Source organism: Dipodomys merriami, unplaced genomic scaffold, assembly GCF_024711535.1.
Source record: "Dipodomys merriami isolate MVZ:Mamm:240054 unplaced genomic scaffold, mDipMer1.0.p SCAF_62, whole genome shotgun sequence".
Classification (NCBI taxonomy): domain Eukaryota; kingdom Metazoa; phylum Chordata; class Mammalia; order Rodentia; family Heteromyidae; genus Dipodomys; species Dipodomys merriami.
The window spans coordinates 4,736,294-4,756,293 of record NW_027206202.1 but is presented as its reverse complement, the minus strand read 5'-3'; the positions used below and the strand labels follow the sequence as shown (position 1 = coordinate 4,756,293).

General features: G+C 48.2%; 1 protein-coding gene across 2 annotated transcripts in view; it reads left to right on the top strand.

Annotated features, from left to right (window-relative positions):
• The window catches only part of Prkcb (protein kinase C beta), a 300,272-nt gene that overhangs the window by 146,577 nt on the left and 133,695 nt on the right, over positions 1–20,000 (top strand). For both annotated transcript variants that reach the window (XM_070004318.1, XM_070004319.1), the window contains exons 4-5: positions 14,983–15,094; positions 18,133–18,261. In XM_070004318.1, coding sequence (XP_069860419.1) covers positions 14,983–15,094; positions 18,133–18,261 — 241 coding nt within the window. The remainder of the gene's footprint in view (positions 1–14,982; positions 15,095–18,132; positions 18,262–20,000) is intronic.

The window sequence follows — 20,000 nt, the reverse complement described above, 5'->3', positions numbered from 1 at the left end:
CCAAATAAGGCTGTCAGGAAGTCTGTGGGCTTCTCCTGACTGAGAAGCAGCATCAACCTGTAGGATAAGAAGAGACAATTTCCCAGAAGGCCCTAGGCTTGGAGTGGTGCACAGGGGCGGGGGAGTGGAGAAATCAAAGAGCAGATGACCCTGGGGACAGGCAGCCTGGAGGGAGAGTGCAATTGCGTCCAGGTTCTCAATTCTTTCTATTCCCTAGGGCTCCCTCACCTCCAGCGCTTTCTGGGATTATGGGATTTCCACGTATTCCTCTAAAAAAGAATTATGTCATGGATGAAATAATGTTCGTATAGGAAAATCTCTTCTTCTCTCTCCTTGATGCTACTGGGGGTTAAACTTGGGGCCTCAGCTGGTGCTCTACCACTTAAGTCACACCTACCAGCTCTAACTTTTTGTTGGTTATTTTGGTGATGGAGTCTTGTGAACTTTTCTGCCTGGGGTGGCCTTGAACCTCGAGCCTCCAGATCTGATCCTTCTGAGTAGCTAGGATTATAGGCAGAAGGCACCAGATTCTCCATCATACACTGAGGTTGGTTTTCCTTACTCTACTTGACAGAGGAGGACACAGGCACCCAGACTGGCCCAAGTGACTTGCTTAAGGTCACATGACCACAGTGGAGCCTACATTCAACCCTCAGTGCTCCGATCCTCAGTTCTGTGTGCTTACCTAGGGACCTTCTGCCCTGCACACTTGGACAGAGCTGCCTTCCCCAATAGGCACCCCTAAGGCCCTGTCACCCTACATCTTGTAGTCCACAGTGGCCCAGATTTCTGTGGGCCTCTCTCTCAAGCAAGAGCGGGGCTTTAGGATTTGGAATCAAAGGCTCTGGGTTTAGTCTGGGTGGGTTTAGTCCGGGTGCTGGTGGCTCAGATCTGCAATCCTCACTACTCAGCAGCCTGAGATCTGAGGATACGGGGTGCAAAGTCAGCTTGAGCAGGAAAGCCGGAAGGAGCAGTGTGAATGAAGTGGTAGAGCGCCAGCCTTGAAGTCAAAGAACAGTGTCCAAGCCTTGAATTCAAGCCCCAGAACCAACGCAAAACAAAGCAACTTTAAAAAGAAAAAAAGCATTGATTATATTTGAAAAATTTCCAGCTTTTTGATCAGAGACCTTTTGGCCCTTCTGGAACCTATACCTCCCACTTCATCCATCAAGTTAACCACCACCCAGGCACCCGTAGTTTGCCTGTCTCTCCCCTGGGGAACAATTTTGGAAAGAACACTTCTTACTAAATGTTGATGTGTACAAGTGATGGTCATGGGCTGTAGGCTCATGGTTGTACACAGATGTCTAGAGATTTTTTTTCAGCTGGTGGTGGCAACGCTGTGTGCTGATGATTGCAATATATTTTCCATGGTCCTTTAGGCCCCTAGGAACCAGCATTCTGTTCGGGTACCACATTGCCACATGTGGCATTCAGTGGCTGGTGTGATTTACCTAACACAAGTGGATCCTCCTTCCAGGATGTCCCACAGGTCCATCCATATTGCTTCTGATCGCAGAATCTCCCTTTTTAAAGGCTGCGTAGTATTTCACTGTATGTATACCCCACGGTTCCTTTATCCAGTCATCTATCAAAGAGCACTGGTGTTATTCAGTGACTAAAGAGGTCGCTTTGAGATCCTGATTTCAGTTCTTTCAGAAAAGTACTGAGAAACAAGACTAGTGATCCCAGTATAGTTCTGAAACCAGCTTTTCAGATCTCAGGCCCGCAGTCCAGGAGTTCTAAGTTAGATCTGGCCACTCATTTCTGTATACCAAATCAAGAGATATGATGGAAGGAGACACCAAGAAAGGAGATTTATTCCACGGCAGCCACAGGAAGATAGCACGTTAGCATAGAGTTTAGGGGTGCAGAGAGTGGCTTCAGGTCACATGGGGAGAATTAGGAGCAGGGGGTGAGAAAGGTTTGTGGTATTCACACAATCTCGGGTCACAGGTGAGGCCTGGGTGAGCATTAGCTCAGCCTTTGTCCTTGGAGGAGTTCTGGAGGATTATCATCCCTGTATTCCAGGAACAGAATGGGAGCAAGGTGATCTCCAGAGTGTGGGGTGGTTTGCTTTAAGATGATAAGAAGAAGGCTTTGCTTGAGGGGCAGTTTGCCTTCTACACCTGATGCTTAACCAGTGAGTTTTCTTCTTCTTCTTCAATCCTAAAGTGATTGATTGCAGAGCGACTGCAGTAGCAAATAGCTCAGATCAAAGGACATGGATACAGAGTTGGGAGACTTTTAGTTAAGTCAAATAGCACAGCAAAAGCACTTTTTTTCCCCCTGCTCCTAGGCCTTGAACCTAGGGCCTAAGCACTGTCTGAGCATTTGTGTTCAAGGCAAGCATTCCACCACGTAAGCCATAGCTCCACTTCCAGGCTTTATGGTGGTTCATGGGAGATAAGAGTCTCATGGACTTTCCTGCCTGGGTTGGTATTGATCGTGATTCTCAGATCTCAGCCTCCTGAGAAGCTAGTTGCAGAAATTGCTCAAAGGCTTTAGCATATCTCTGCAGCAGAGAGCGCCCCCTTTCGTGTCTGGGCACCCGGGTCTGCAAGCTGGTTCAGCAACCTCTTCCTTCTTGTGAAGTGTTCTACAAGGTGTCCTTCTCCAGTCCAAGGACTGATCCAGTGCCTGCTGTAACAGGGAAGCGCAAAGCCTACAAGACTCACCTTCCATTCCCACATCCGGGTATCTTCTCTCCCAGCCGGTCCATCCTATCCTCCCTCCTTCCTTCCCTCCCCTGCCCTCCCTCCCTCCTTCCCTCCCCTCTCCTTTCTATATATTAAAAAGTAGTTCAAGAATTTCTGTCTAGCATCTGCTTGGCACCTTTCCCTAGTTCTTAGTCTAAAATAGATTTTTCCCCCCTCCTAAGCAATACCTTCTGGCTGTTTGTGGGGGGGTAATTGGGAGAGGAGGGTTGTGTGTTGATTCAGGACATGGGCTACAGAGTCTACTCTATGTGGGGCGGGGAGGGCTGGATCTCAGCTGCTACCTTCTAGCTGTGCACTTTGGGTACAATATTTACCCACTCTTCTTGTCTTTTTTCTTTTCTTTCTTTCTTATAAGATGAAGATTACAAGCTAGGGAAATAGCTCAAAAGTAGAGCAGTGGCCTAGCGTGTGCCAAGTCCTGGATTCGATCCCCAGTACCAAAAGAAAGATGAGACTTAACAGACCCACACCTGTGGAATATTAAATACGTTAATAGCATCAGAGCGCTTATGGCAGATTCTGGCATGTGCTGGAATGGTTGCTGGAGAGCCTGGCCACGGGCATTGTCTTAACTGTCATTAGGGTTTCCATCAGAGAGAGGGGAAGAAAGGGGAACTCTTGGGTAGATAGAGATACAAAGTGGCAGGCATAGCAGGTGACAAGATAACCTGGGTCCTTTCATGGGGCTTCTTGTTCCCATCATGCCCTGTGTTTGCTTAAAGACAACTTCCCATCATGCCTAGGGTGCTGCTCAATGCCTCTTTTCCCATCATGCCTTGAGTGCCTGCTCAATGCCTCTTCTTCCCATCATGCCTTGGGCACTACTCAATGCATCTTTTTCCCATCATGCCTTGAGTGCCTGCTCAATGCCTCTTCTTCCCATCATGCCTTGGGCACTACTCAATGCATCTTCTTCCCATCATCCCCTAGGTGCCCGCCCAGCCAATGAAACCAACCTCAGCCATGGTTGTCCTATTGGTTGAGATGGCGTCTCACTAACTTTTTGCTCTGACTGGCCTTGAATGTTGATCCTCCCAATCTCTGCCTCCTGAGGAAGCTGGGATTACAGATGTGAGCCCCCATATCCTGCCGAGACCCTTGTAGGTCTGTTTTATCGAGGAGGAAACTGGGACCCGGTAGTGAAGTTCTCTAGCCTGCCAGCTCATGTGACCAAGAAGGATAGCTTCGATTGGAAGTTGGTCTGGCTCCAGAGCCTCATCTTCACGATATGATAGGCTTTCATGACTGGAGCACCAGCACCCAGAACCGCAGTCTGTCTACTTCCCTCCCTCCCTCTCCTTCTCCCTCTCTCTTTCCTTTTCCCTCTCTCTCTCCCCCCTACCTCTCTCTCAGAACCATGTGTGATCATTCACCTTCTTGCTGGCTTGTGCATGAAGGAATTTGGTTTACTGTGTTCAACTGGCCTCCCAGAAGGCTCCTACTCCCACCATCTCCTAAGAGCCTCCCTTGACCCATGGAAGACATGTGATCTGGTTGAACTTCTCCAAGGGCCTTGCATGTTTTAGCCCCATGACTCCCTCTAGTTCAGCTTGACCTACCCTCTGAGCATTCTTCAATCTCTTCTCCTCCCACCACTGGGCCTTTGCACATGCTATTCATCCTGATGCGATCGTCTTCCCACAAGCTCAGCGAGTCTCGGTCCTGGTTTCATGTTACAATCACCTGCAGAGCTTTAAACAGAGTCCTGGTGCCCTTCCCATTGCTAACTCAGAACCTCCGCTTCAAAGCGCCAGGTTTATTTAAATGTGCACCAGATTTGAGCGTACTGTGTGACAGTCTTGTAGGCCACAGATCAAGCATCAGTTCCTCCGGAATCCTTCCCAACCTTCCCTGACCAGGTCAATTCCATTTGCTTTGTGTGTGGAGCATCAGCTACCTCTCCTTGCTGTCATTTGTCATAGGACTTTAGGTTCGTGGTTGGCCTTCTGCATTACATGGCTTTGCATCTGTGATTACAACTAACTGTGGATTAAAAATATTGGGGCCTGCTGATGGCCAGTGGCTCACACCTGTAATTCCAGCCACACAGGAGACTGAGATCTGAGGCTTGGTGTTTGTAACCAGCCCAGGCAGGAAAGTCTGTGAGACTCTTACTTCCAGTAAACCAGCAAAAAGCCAGAAGTAAAACTGTGGCTCAAGTGGTAGAGCATTAGTCTTGAGCACAAAAGCTCTAGGACAGTACCCAGGCTCTTAGTTCAAGCTCTAGGACTGGTACCCGCCCCCCCCATGCATATAATCAGTCCTGATGCTGGAGGCTCACTCCTGTAATCCTAGCTACGCAGGAGGGTGAGTTCTGGGGATTATGGTTCAAAGCCAGCCCAAGCAGACAAATCCAAGAGACTCTTACTTCCAATTAACCACCAAAAAGCCAGAAGTGGAGCTATGGCTTAAGTGGTAGAGCACTAGCCTTGAGGAAAAATAAGCTCAGGGACAGTATGGAGGCCCTGAGTTCAGGCCCTAAAACCAACACATACCACAGAAAAAAACCCACAAACCCTGAGATCGTGCCCAGGCCCTGAATTCAAGCCCCACTACAAGAATAAAAACAACAAAAATATTTGGGGGAAATTATGGCTGTGCTAAACACATTCAGGCTTTATTTACTCCCTTGTCCTCATTCCATAAAGAATATGCTATTTACATAACATTTACATTGTATTAGGTATTGTAAGCAATCTGGAGATGACTTAAAATATACAAGAAGATGTGTGTAGACTCTATAAAAATACTTATCACTTTGCATAAAGAACTTGTGCCTCCTTGGAGTTTGGTGTTGAGTTCACTGAGGACTAAGTGAATGAATGATACATTAAATAACATAAAATAACTCATGTAGAGTCTTGAAGTATGGCTTACTGGTAGACTACTTGCTTAGCATGCATGAAGCTCTTAGCTCTATTCCTCAGTACCACATGAACGGTAAAAACTGGAAGTGGTGCTGTGGCTCAAGTGGTAGAGTGCTAGCCTTGAGCAAAAGAAACTCAGGAACAATGCCCAAGCCCTGAGTTCAAGTCCCAGGACTGGCAAACAAAAGTACCTCAGGTAGCCAGGCATCAATGGCTTATGCCTGTCAATCCTAGTTACTCAGGAGGCTAAGATCTGAGGATTATGATGTGAAGCCATCCCAGGCAGGAAGTCTGTGAGATTCTTTAAACCACCAAAAAGCCAGAAGTGTAGGTATGGTTCAAGTGGTCGAGTGCTAGCCTTGAGCAGAAAAAGCCAAGGAAGAGTGCAAGGCCCTGAGTTCAAAACCCAGTATTAATTACACACACACACACACACACACACACACACACACACACACACACACACACACACACACACACACCTCTGATGAGTGGGAGAGCTACTGCTTCAGCAGTTACTATGACCTGCATCCCCTGCAGGGAAGATTCCTGTCTAGCCCTCGCCCAGGCCAGGCACAGCCCCTAACAGCTCTCTTTGTTGGATGGAGTGGCACCCAAGCCATGTTCTTGCTCAGGGATAAAAGGGGGATGGGGAGGGTGTGCCAGAAAGATCAGAGATGTCAGATTTGCCCCGCAATGCATGGTCTTCCTCACAAAGGGCCCTTGGGTTTGAGGGTTAGGATGGCAAGGTTTCCAACCTGTGGCATCCAGAGAACCAGACACTGATGGCGGCTAGCACACATTTGCTTCTACTGCATCCTCAGCACTATCTGGAAGCTCCTGATCAAAAACTGCTTTACATTTTATTGTATTAGGGGAAAAACAAAGGAGGAGATAACAATGCTCGATAGGAAATGTACTCATTACCTTACTCATGTAACTATAACCCCTCTGTACAGTATTTTTACAATACAAAACATAAAAAAGAAAAAAATTATTGTCAAAGTAATGCATAAAGGGGTTACAGTTACATACACAAGGTAGGGAGCACATTTCTTGTCAAATTTGTTACCTCCTCTGATCTCTCCCTTCCTTCCTCTCTCTCCCTTCCTTCCTTCCTTCCTTCCTTCCTTCCTTCCTTCCTTCCTTCCTTCCCTTCTTTCTTTCTTTCTTTCTTTCTTTCTTTCTTTCTTTCTTTTTTTCTTTCTTTCTTTCTTTCTTTCCTTCTTTCTTTCTTTCTTTCTTTCTTTCTTTCTTTCTTTCTTTCTTTCTTTCTTTCTTTCTTTCTTTCCTTCTTTCTTTCTTTCTTTCTTTCTTTCTTTCTTTCTTTCTTTCTTTCTTTCTCTCTTTCTCTCTCTCTTTCTCTCTCTCTTTCTTTCTCTTTCTCACATTCTCTTTCTCTTTTCACCTCAAAGTGAGTGCTCTACCACTTGAGCCACAGCACCACTTCCAATTTTCTGGTGGTTTATTGGAGATAAGAGTTGCATGGACTTTCCTGCCTGGGCTGGCTTAGAACCTCAATCCTCAGATCTCAGTCTCCTGAGCGGCTAGGATCACAGGTGTGAGCACCAGTACAGGCTCCTCAAATATCTTAACTGGTTACAAAGAACTACACAAATGGTTCCTTGTATCTTAGCAACCACCATCAGTTGAAAATGATGAAAGAAATCCCAGGTGAAAGTAATGAAATAAACTAAAACAGGTAAAATGCAGAGGAATGGATGCCTAAGTCCCAAACTAAGTTTAAAGGGATCAAAGTTGCCTGGAGGGATTTCAAGGCTCAAGTTATATGTGAATTTATTCTCATCTCCTGTGTTGCACTCTCTCTCTGTCTCTCTGTCTCTCTGTCTCTCTGTCTCTCTGTCTCTGTCTCTGTCTCTGTCTCTGTCTCTGTCTCTGTCTCTCTGTCTCTCTGTCTCTCTCTCTCTCTCTCTCTCTCTCTCTCTCTCTCTCTCTCTCTCTCTCTCTCTCCTCCCTTCTTCCTGCCTGGTCCAATTCTGCGTCTTTCCCATCTGCCTTTAGCTCAGGGGAGACACCCAGCTTAGCATAGCTTTTGATTCTGAATTCTGATCTGCTCAGATTCTTCATTCCTAAACAGCACCCTGGAACCAAAGCTGGTACCTCATGCCTGTCATTTTAGCTCCTCAGGAAGCTGAGGTGTGAGGATTTAGATTTTGAGGCTAGAACAGCCCCTAAGAGTCTTATTTTCAGTTAACCAGCAAAAGCTGGGCTGGAGGCATGGTTCAAATAGCAGAGTACCAGCGTGAGCAAAAGTGCTGAACAAGAGCTGGAGATCCTGAGTTCAAACCCAGTACAGATTCAATCAATCGATCACTCATTCACCATTCACTCAGTAGCACAACGTGAAAGAACAGATGGATAAGTACTGAACGATCACACCATACTCCGTAAATAGTTGCAATTAGTACACGTTCACCCTCAATTAAAGAAAAAGTTCTCACCTCTGTCATCCTAGCTACTGAGGAGGTTGAGATCTGAGGATCCTAGTTCAAAGCCAGCCTGGGCAGGAAAGGCTGTGAAACTCTTCAATTAACTACCAAAAAGCCAGAAGAGTGGTATGGCTTAAGTGGTATAGCGCCATCCATGAGGAACAAAAAGCTAAGGGTCAGCATGCAGGCCCTGATTGCAAGCCCTAGTACTGATGTGCACACATATTCACACTCACAATTTAAGGAAAAAAAAGAATAGAGAATAAATGTAAAGGCAGGCAGTAATGGCAATAGGTGGGGTAGATGAGTGTAATATTCAAGTATCTAGATTCTATGACGATCCAAATCTATAATAATTAGTGTGGTGTGGAGGTAAGAAAAGGGAGATTAGTGGAGCAGAAGAGAAAAATTGAAGGTGAAGGATCTGTAAGAAATTAGCATGGGATCAAGGAAACACTTCAAAGCAGCAGGGAAAAGATGCATGGTAGATATTTGTCATTCCGACTCACTAAACATTAAGAAAGAAATGAGCATCTTTACTCAGAGCTCACACTGAAATGAACGCCAAGGGGGCTGATGGTTTCCATGCAAGATGGGAAAACCAGGAGAGGAGAGGAAGAAGAGGATGGGACCACATTTCTCCGCAGGACAGACAGAGACCAAGGAGTAAGGGGGTATTTGCACTTGATTTCAGCATGCATGCATGTGGGCGCACACGTGCACACACACTCACACACACACTTGCACTATGCATAGAGGGAAAAAATAATTGGCAACTAAAAGGAAAATGAAAAACTGGGGAAACAATTACAACCCCACCACTGATGAGTAGTGGAGAGTCCCAGGGAACTCAGAGGAGCTGTGTTACAAACAATGAGAAAAGAGATTGAGCTTGACTGTATCCCAATGATTATAAACCAGGATATAGTAGACATACATGCTAGGAGGGGCGGGGGTGGTGGTGGAAGGGGTGACACGGGTCAAGATGCATTGTCTTCACACACCAACAGACATGCAGAATTGCATATGTGATCTAAATTAGATCTACATTGCAAACATAGAGAAGAAACATATATAGGCCGGGTGCTGGTGGCTCATGCCTGTCATCCTAGTTACTTGGGAGGCTGAGATCTGAGGATCACCATTTGAAGCCAGCCCAAGCAGACAAAAGTGAGATATCCTTATCTCCCATTAACCACCAAATAAAAAAAAGCCAGAAGTGGAGCTGTGGCTCAAGTGGTAGAGCGCACTATAGCTTTGAGAAAGGAAAAAAAAAAAAAAGCTCAGAGACAGTGTTCAGGACCTGAGTTCAAGCCTGAGGATCAGTACACACACACACACACACACACACACACACACACACACACACACACACACGGAGTATACAGAATTGTATGCGTATATACACAAATTGGCTATGAGTATGGTATTCTCAGGGGAAGATTCCAGTGGTAATACTCCTTTGAACAACTAACTCATCATTGAACAAAATGAACACCAGCTGGAATATGTTATGACCCAGGAGGATGGGATCAAGGGAAGAAGGGTAGGCAAATGGAGGGAGGAAGAGTGGGTGAAGACAGTCATAATGTTCAACACACACATGGAAAAACAGAACCAGGGAACTCGAGGGGATGGGCGGGGCTGGAAGTGATGAGGGAGAACAATGGAAAGGGTGACACTGATTAAGATGCCTTGTACTCACACACTGGCACGTTGAGTTGAAATCCTTTGGCATAACTACTTACAGGTACTTTAAATACTAGGGAAAAGGTGCAAAGGAAGCTAGGAATGTAGTAAAGAGGTGTATTGCTTGCTTAGCAGGTATAAGGTCCTGTGTTCAATACCTAGTATCACACACACCTCAAAGATAATGAGAGAAGGTGAATGACAACAAAGGACATTTACTGAATGCTTCTTTTTGCGCTTGTCCTGGGGCTTGAACTCAGAGCCAATCAAGCGCTATCCCTGAACTTTTTGCACTCAAGGTTAGTGCATTACCACTTGAGCCACAGCTCTACTTCCAGCTTTCTTTCTTTTTTTTTTTTTTTTGCCAGGCCTGGGGCTTGAACTTGGGGCCTGGGCACTGTTGATTTTCTTTTTGCTCAAGGCTAGTATTCTGTCACTTGAGCCACAGCACCACTTCTGGCTTTTTCTGTTTATGTGGTACTGAGGAATCGAACCCAGGGCTTCATGCATGCTAGGCAAGAACTCTACCACTAAGCTAGATTCCCAGCCCCAAGCTTGTTTTTTTTTTTTTGATAGTTAATTGGAGATAAAACCTCACATACTTTCTTTTCCAGGCTGGCTTCAAACCAAGATCCTCAGATCTCAGCCTCCCGAGTAGCTGGGATTACAGGTGTGAGCCACTGGCACCTGGCTCTGAATGCTTCTTTGTCACCAGTGACTGCTGGGCAGTTTCATGTACGATATCCCACCAGACTTTCTAACTAACCAATGAATTTGGCATTCTTCTTCTTCTATTTTCAAACCTCAAAGGGTTGAATAACTTGCCCCACATCAAGAGAAAAGTAAGCAGCTGTCAGAGCTAAGTATGAAGTTTGAACACAGCTACAAAGGAACCCCTAACATTGGCTTTGACTCCAGTGCAGAACTCAACCCAGGAAATTCTATTTAATATCTACCAACTTTACCCATTAGACCTCCCACCCCAAGGTGATGTGTAACCATGACTTCCTGGCCACTGGAGGTCATGATCCTAGAAGAAAGCGGCGTGTTTCAAGTCACTTAAGCAAACTGTCAGGAAACTCGCCAGCATACACATACAGTTACAAGTTCTATTCATCTCTTCTGTAAGAACAGAATGTAGAATCATCATCAAATTATAGTGTCTTCCCATGAGAGGCTCCGTGCCTATGTAATTACAGCCTCCAACCCTGCGCATGGCAGCTTCTCCCATCTTCTCCAGTCTTAATGAAGGTTTCTCTGCTTTTCTAATCTCTCTCTCTCTCTTTCCCTGTCTCCCCCCCCCCCGTTTCTCATGCGCACTCGTGTGTGTGTGTGTGTGTGTGTGTGTGTGTGTGTGTGTGTGTGTGTGTGTGTGTGTGTGCGTGCTAATACTGGGGCTTGAACTCAGGGCCTTGCAATTCAAGCTTAGCTTTTTCACTCAAGGCTGTTGCTCTACCACTTGAGCTATATACATTCAGCTTCCAATATTTTGCTGGTTAATTGAACATAACAGTCTCATGGACTTTTCTGCCCAGGCTGGCTTTGAATCACGATCCTCATATTTCAGCTTCCCGAGTAGCTAAAGTTACAGGCTTGAGCCAGTTTAGCCAGGCACTCAGTTTAGCATGTACATCTTTGTGACCAAGAATCTTCTGACCTTCTGGGGATGCCATCTTGGCTGAAGAGACACAATAATAATAAAGTGAACTGTAAGAAAGAAAGAGAGAGAGAGAGAGAGAGAGAGAGAGAGAGAGAGAGAGAGAGAGAGAGAGAGAGAGAGAGAGAGAGAGAGAGAGAGAGAGAGAGAGAGGGAGAGAGAGAGAGAGAGAGAGAGAGAGAGAAAGAAAGAAAGGAAGGAAGGAAGGAACATCTTTTGCTGCCAAGTACTGGAGGTTGAGGTTGAGGGGATTGTAGTTCAAGGCCAGCCCAGACAAGAAAATGTACTCAAGCCATTTTGAGGCTGACGAGCTAGACGCCTGGTGTGCACCTGTCAACTGAGTAACTGGGAAGCACAGGTGGATGACGCCCAGGTGTGACCCTACCTCAAAAATAAGCAAAAATCTAGGCTGGAGGCATGGCTCAGCAGTAAAAGTGCCAGCTGGAGGTCTAGTGCTCAAAACCTCAATACTACCAAAAACTAAACCAAAACAAAAGAAAAAAATGCATGAAACCTTTTGAAGTTACAGTTAAGCAACAATGAATATGTAATAATCATGTTACATATAGGGTCATTTCTAGACTAAATTTCTGGAAGGGATATGAAGGGTCACAGAGCCTGGCATTAGTCACTATTAAAGCATTTGCAATTTTGGTCAATAGGGCCCAATTGTCCCCAGCAGGTGACACCAGTTGGCTTCCCCCACCAAGAATCTATGTTGTGTGTTTCTCCACAATTTAAACTGAAACCGCAGGGGTGAGCATTTAAGCACTCATTTCAGATATAGTGGAACAAATGTGATTTGCACATTGATCTCACATTGAGTTCATGTTCTTCAACAGTTTCATTTCAAAATACATTCCTTGAAGTACAAACAGCACACAGCATTAAGGTGCTAAATAAATACGACCACACGTGGTGCATCGCTGTGCAGAATTTTTTTTCCATTTTATTTTTAATTTTGTTTTTATTGTTTGTGCCAGAACGGGGGTCTTGAACTCAGGGCCTGGGCACTGCCTTTTAGCTTTGTTAGTTCAAAGCTAGTGCCTTACTACTTGAGCTACAGCTCCATGCATACTTTCCATCCACAGCCTCAGAGGATGGGAGAGGAATGTGATTTTGGTTCATGACAGAGCTATTTAACCTGGCACTACTGTATCAGTTCTGAAAATACTGAAATGCTTTAAACCCATTGGTAAATCATCAGTGAGAACTTCTAAGCATCCTTCTCCTCCCTTCCCCTCATCCATGCCTGCATCCCTCAGCACCACCCCACCCCCCAAAAATCACACACAGGCCTTCTGATTGGTCCAGTTAGTGTGTTCTGATTGGACAGAGCCAATGGGCTTCAGGTAACCAGGATTGCTTGTGGCAGTTAAAAACCTTGGAGACTCACACCTGTAATCCCAGCTACTCAGGAGGCTGAGATTTGAGGATCATGGTTCAAAGCCAGCTCAGACTGGAAAGTCTGTGAGACTCCAATCAACCAATCTCAAAGTGGTAGAGTGCTAGCCTTGAGTCAAAAGAGATCAGAGACAGTGCTCAGGCCCTGAGTTCAAGCCCCACGACTGACCAAACAACCACCCCTGACGGGACAACAGGAAGATGATCCAGGCCTCTGAGGGTCAGAGATCAGGAGCTTACCTCTCTCAGCCTTAGGAGAAGTTAGGATTACAGGCATGAGCCACCGGTGCCCAGAAAGGGATTTTGTAGTGTGAGCATGAACAGAAAAGCATCTCTGGAAGAAGGATGGGGGAGGGCAAAGGATGCTAGGGGCGTGGCTCAAGTGGAAGAACATCTGCCTATCATAGAAGAAAGGATGCTGGGGGCGTGGCTCATATGGCAGCCTATCAAAGGAGAAAGGGTGCTGGGGGTGTGGCTCAAATGGAAGAATATCTGCCTATCAGAAGAAAGGGTGCTGGGGGCGTGGCTCATATGGCAGCCTATCAAAGGAGAAAGGATGCTGGGGGCGTGGCTCATATGGCAGCCTATCAAAGGAGAAAGGATGCTGGGGGGCGTTGGCCCAAATGGTAGAAGTCCCTATCAAAGAAGACAAGACCTGCAGGGCTGGAGGGTGTGAAGCTTGTGGTGTGACTGGGAAATGAAGCGCTGTGTGTGCTGAGAGCTGAGCATGCACACAGGAGTATTTGGGGAAGGGGGAGGGGGGCGTCACCCTGAAGAAGTACAGAAGCCGCCAGGTGGTGCTAAGATGTCCACACAGGTTAATCCACTTATTCCTCCCAGCAGAGTTACACTATAATCACTGTCTTAGCACTGCCATTATCTCCACTTTTCAGACAAGGAAACTGAAGCAGAAAAGGATTAAATTGCTTGCCCGGAGTCATTCAACTAAGAAGAATCCCTGCGTTTTATAACCCCAGCGTCTGTCCCTTAAACCTTGTCGCTTTCTAATGCCAGCATCTGTCCCTTAAACCCCGTGTCTCACGTCCAGGTTGTGAAAGGCATGGTTATTGGTTAAGGAATTGTTCACACTTCCATCATAAATAAATAGCCCCAAATAGAGTGACTTGAACAAGACAGAAGTTTAGCTTTCTCTCAGGTGTCAGCCCAAAGGGGACAAGGCATTACCTCTTGCACCCATGGCTTCAAATTTGGGTTCAAGGCTGTCCCTTTGACCTCTTTCCCTGTTCCAGGCAGTGGGAAGGGGGAATGGGGCTGAAGACTCTTACCCAGATTCCTTTTAAGAGAATGACCCGGAAGCACTTACTTCCCATTGGCCTGAGCCCTATCCTGTGGCCACACTATGCTGCAAAGGAAGCTGGGAAATGTGGTCTCTTCCACTGAGCGGCCTGCTCAAGTCGGCTGCAAGTCAGGGTCCTGTTATCAAAGAGAAGGATGGCTGTTGGACCCTTTGCAGTTTCTTTCTCAGCCCTAGTTCATTGGACTTGGAACTTTATTGTTGAGATGATGATGAACTGCAAATGGCCTTCGAGTAGGAGCCTGCATGAGGCCTAGACTTGTGGTTTAGATCACTCCAGAGTCATGCTTGGAGCATAAAGACGGGAGGAGGGGATGGAAGCAAGGGGCCTATTATTTTATTTGTCCACTTTGGGGGACCTTGCTCCAGAGAGGAGCCAGTAGGTGAATTTCTTTCTTTCTTTCTTTTTTTTTTTTTTTTTTGGCCAGTCATGGGACCTAAACTGTGGGCCTGGGCACTGTCCCTCAGCTCTTCAGCTCAAGGCTGGTGCTCTACCACTTGAGCCATAGCGCCACCTCCGGCTTTTTCTGCTTATGTGGTGCTGAGGAATCGAACCCAGGGCCTCATGCATGCAAGGCAAGCACTCTACCACTGAGCCACCTTCCCAGGCCAATAGATGAATTTCTAAATAGCCCGGATAGGAGATCTTCAGGCCACAGGAGCTGGTGTGGGAGATGGAATTATCTGAGAACACCTATTGTCTTGGGTCTGGTATCCTCGCAGTGCCATTGGTCCCTCACTGGTATTTCCAGGATTAGCCCCACAGGTAGAAGAACAATGGCTGGCGCCCAGTCCAGCTCTTGGTTAGTTTTCCAGTGTCATTCAAAGCATCTCCGTCCATGGCTTGCCACACTGACCTCTCTGTTTCTCTTGGCCTCAGGACCCCCGGAGCAAACATAAGTTTAAAATCCACACCTACTCCAGCCCAACATTCTGTGACCACTGCGGGTCGCTGCTGTATGGACTCATCCATCAGGGGATGAAGTGTGACAGTAAGTACCAGCCGTCATGGCAGCTCCTTCCTGCCCAGTTCCTTCCGCACAGCAGAGCAGGACACGTACCCCACAGCCCCTGGCATCCTCTTGACCGCTCACCCCTCTACCCTACAGAGTAAAGACTGGCAGCAATCAGTGATTCCTCAAGGCAATCTTGGGTGTCTGGGCCAGGCTTAGCAGACATTGGCTGTGTTTCTCAATGCATTTGTTGGGGTGAGAGGGTTGGCTGGGAGCTGGAGGGGGGGGGATGCTATTACTGTCCTCTGGGTAGCTAGGACTACGGGTGCAGTTTTAACCCTCTTCAAGCACACACAGAGGCCACGGAGGCCTAGAGGGCAAGCGCATTGGTAAGCACACTTGGAGTCATTCTTTTTCTTTTTCTGTCCTTCATGTTGGCATAGGGGCTTGAACCCAGAGTTGCATGCTTTTGCTTGGCTCAAGGCTGGTGCCCTCCCACATGAGCCACACATCTACCTCTGGCTTTTGTTGTTGTTGTTGTTGGCTAATTGGAGAGAAGTCTCTCATATTTTTTTTATCTGCGCTGGATTTGAACCATAATCCTCAAATCTCAGCTTCCTGAGTAGCTAGGATTCCAGGCCTGAGCCACCACCTAGCCACTTGGCTACTTTGGGTCTTTTAGTGGTCGTGACAAGCGACAAGACAAGGTGCACAGTGAGTGTAGACACATCCACGGGTGTAGACAGACGGTGGCACGATTGTATGGGGTCTTTCCTGCAGCCCTGCCCCAGGGCTTTGACTTTTCTAGTGCAGGTCCTGGGGCTTGAACTCAGGGCCTGGGCATTATCTCTGAGCTTTTTTCCCCTCAAGGCTCATACTCTATTACTTGAGCCATGACTCTACTTCCAGGTTTTTGCTGATTCATTGGAGAGCAGAGTCTCATGGACTTTTCTTCCTGGGCTGGCTTCAAACCACGATCCTCACGACAACTAATTACTAACTACTCAGCCTCCTGAGTAGTTGGAGTATCAGGTGTGAGCCACTGTCACCCAGCCATGTTTTTAAGGCTGACGCTGTTTGAAGAGGGAGGACCAGCCTCCCAGCAGTACCCACAGTGTGTGTTGGGCAAAGGGAAGAGAGCACCATTCTCTGGCACAGCTGGCACAGGGTTTCTCCTGTGCAGGTGCAGGCAGGACTGCTCTTAATGACACAAAGACCCTTGGGTCTCTGTGGCGGGTGGCTCCCGCCGGCTTGGTGGCCTGCTGCAGGTCGAGCAGTGTCCCCGTTACAAGAGGGGGAAGCTCAGAGGGACAGCAGGGGACGGAGGAATGGGAGTGTGGACGTGGCAGGAGAGATTGACAATCATTAGGTGACACAGCGATGAATTTTCCCCAGAGGTGCAAGTGAAAAAGAGAGAAGAGAGAGATAGAAACTCACATGGAGAGATGCCTAGGTAGACAGAAAAAGAGAGCTGGTGAAAGCCCAGAGAGATGAAAAGCAAGACAGGTGGGTGGGGCACAAGGCTGGGGCGGGGGTCGGCACCCAGCTATACAGATGGGGCCTTTAGCTAGAGAGATGCACAGCCCAGCCAGGCCAGTGCCTGCAGTGGACAGGACACTGATTCCTCTTAGCACACCTACACAGGGAAGGTGGGTGAGGGCTCAGGCTGGCATGCAGATCCTGGGCCTTTTGCTCCCTCTCCCCCATCTCTTTTCCACTTTGGTGATCTGTCTGAGCTGCACAGACAGACATGGGTGGGGGAAAAGGGGCTCTCCAGCATCCCCTCCCTGTAGCTCTCTTGGGTCTCCTGAAGTGCACCCTGGGGGTGCTGAAACCCCTCCCTTGGCTTCTCAAGCTGAGGACCCTTTGGTGAGCGCTGCAGTCCTGGCCCATCTCCTGGCCACAGCCATGGACACAGGACCAAAGGTGACCAGGCTGGGGACAGAAGCAAACACATGAAGATGAGGGAGGGCCAGACAGGGCTGGCAGACGTGCTGCTTCCTTCCTTCCTTCCTTCCTTCCTTCCTTCCTTCCTTCCTTCCTTCCTTCCTTCCTTCCTTCCTTCCTTCCTTTCTTTCTTTCTTCCTTTGTTCCTTCCTTCCTTCCTTCTTTTCTTCCTTCCTTCCTTTCTTCCTTTCTTTCATCGGTCATGGGGCTTGAAGTCTGGGCTTAGACACTCTTCCTGAACTCTTCAGCTCAAGGCGAGCACTCTACCACTTGAGCCACAGTGACACTTGCAGTTTTCTGGTGGTTAATTGGAGATAAGAGTCTCACAGAGACTTCTTTCCTGCCTGGGCTGGCTTTGAACTACGATTCTCAGATCTCAGCCTCCTGAGTAGCTAGGATTACAGGTGTGAGACACTGGTGCCCAGCAGACATACTGCTTTCTTCTTATCCTGGCCCTACTGGCTTTCCTGGAACTGGTTATGGACATTAAGTCTATCCAAGCTGGGTGCTGGTGGCTCACACTTGTAATCCTAGCTACTCAGGAGGCTGAGATCTGAGGACTGCGGTTCAAAGCTAGCCCGGGTAGGAAAGTCCCTGAGACTCTTATCTCCAATGAACCACCAGAAGACTGGAAGTGGTGTGGTGGCTCAAAGTGAGAAGGTGGGCTGGGGAGGTGGCTCAGTGGTAGAGTGCTTGCCTTGCATGCATGAGGCCCTGGGTTTGATTCCTCAGCACCACATAAGCAGAAAAAGCCAGATGTGGTGCTGTGGCTCAAGTGGTAGAGTGCTAGCCTTGAGCTGAAGAGCTGAGGGACAGAGCCCAGGCCCAGAGTTCAAGCCCCAACACTGGGGTAAATAAAAAAAAGTCTGCACAGACCTCTGCAAGGTCCATATCTGTCCCCTGCTGCTGTGGCAGTGGCTGTGGGTACAGGACACAGCCCAGGATACTTACCTCTCAGGGAGTGGTTCAGGGCCCACCCTGGGTGGACACAAAACCCTGATCCTCTGGAGTGACTGCAGCAGGCAGGGGGAAGGCAGGTGTCTGTTGCCTGTCAAGCAAGGTCTTGGCAGGCCTGGGTGGGGTAGGGGCCATGGTGGGGCTAGCCTGAGCCGCATTCTCTGCCCGCACAGCCTGCATGATGAACGTGCACAAGCGCTGCGTGATGAATGTTCCCAGCTTGTGCGGCACGGACCACACCGAGCGCCGCGGCCGCATCTACATCCAGGCGCACATCGACAGGGAAGTCCTCATCGTGGTCGGTAGGTGGCCGGGAGCTCCGCCCAGCCTGGGCATCTGAGGGTGGGGGTGGGGGGTGAGAGGTCGCAGGGGTGGGGAGATGCTGGCTGTGCCCCTCCCCTCCCCCTTGGGCATCCTTCCTTGGACCTGGATAGCACTCCAGGCTGGCTTGTACTCACAGTTGGCCATCTGAGCCCCTGGACTTTTCCTTCTTGCACAGCTTTTAAATTAACACATGATAATTAAATAGAAAATCATATCCACGATGCAGTGTGGATTGTTGTTAAGTGGACAATATGGAACGATTAGATCAAGCCAGGCACCGGTGGCTCATGCCTGTCATCCTAGCTACTCAGGAGGCTGAGATCTGAGGATCGTGGTTCAAAGCCAGCCTGGGTAGGGAAGTCTGTGACACTCTTATCTCCAATGAACCACCAGAAAACCGGGAGTGGTGCTGTGGCTCCAAGTGGTAGAGCTCTAACCTCGAGTAAAAAAGCTCAGGGGCAGTGCCCAGACCCTGAGTTTTCAAGCCCTAGGACTGGCACCCCCCCAAAAATTCAAATGAAGGCAATTAGCAAGCCTGTCCCCTCAAATGTTGGCTTTTTTTGGGGGGTCTGGTCATAGGGCCTGAACTCTGGGCTTGGGCGCTGTCCCTCAGCTCTTCAGCTCAAGGCTAGCGCTCTACCACTTGAGCCACAAGGCCACTTCCAGCTTTATTCTTTGTGCTTATGTGCTGCTGAGGAATCAAACCCAGGGCCTCATGCATGCAAGGCAAGCGCTCTACCACTGAGCCACCTTCCCAGCCCTCAAATGTTGACTTTTTCCTTGTGTTGAGGTCAAAGGATTTTCAACTTTCATAAGCATCTTCCACCCCTTCTCCATCCCTCTTTCCTGTTCATGGTGTCCCGGTCTTCTGCGGTGTATTTATGGCTTTCCTGATTCAGACAAGGGTGTTTGCCTTCTCTCCACATTTTCCCAGTGGTAAAAAAAATCGGAGTGTGAGCGGTGCCATGGCTTGGAGAAGAGGAGGGGGAGGGGCGCGCAACCCCCGGAGCACCCTGGGGCTCTCTGTGGATTTAAAATCATTTTTCTTTAGCCTCAATTTCGCGGTTACATTATTCTGTGTACCTTGTACACCTCTGAACTATTTTATAATGTTAAGAAAGAGAGATGGTTCAGCCTGCAGGCCAGGTGCCATGGGGGAGAGCAGGGGGGGGGTGCGGGGGGAGGGGGAGGGGAGGGAGGGAGCAGGTGCTGTCTGCTGTTCATGCACTGAGCTCTCCAGGCCTGACTGGAACAGACAAAATGAACATCTCGCTGTGCCAGGCAGCGACTGCTCAGCTGGAAGCTACCATAGGAGCCAGCCCTGGACCAGACACGAATGGAACAGAAATGGTGAAGGATTCACTCTCAGTCTTATGACCTAACTGGCTGTAGACGTTGTATAACTAACTGATCATTTGCATAATAAGGTTTTGTGAGTTGCCTCTTTCCTCTTCCTTCCTTCCTTCCTTCCTTCCTTCCTTCCTTCCTTCCTTCCTTCCTTCCTTCCTTCCTCCCTCCCTCCCTCCCTCCCTCCCTCCCTCCCTTTCTTCCTTCCTTCCTTCCTCCCTCCCTCCCTTTCTTCCTCCCTTCCACCTTCCCTCCTTCCCTCCCTCCCTCCCTCGCTCCCTCCCTCCCTCCCTCCCTCCCTCCCTCCTTCCTTCCTTCCTCCCTTCCTCCCTCCCTCCCTTTCTTCCTCCCTTCCACCTTCCCTCCTTCC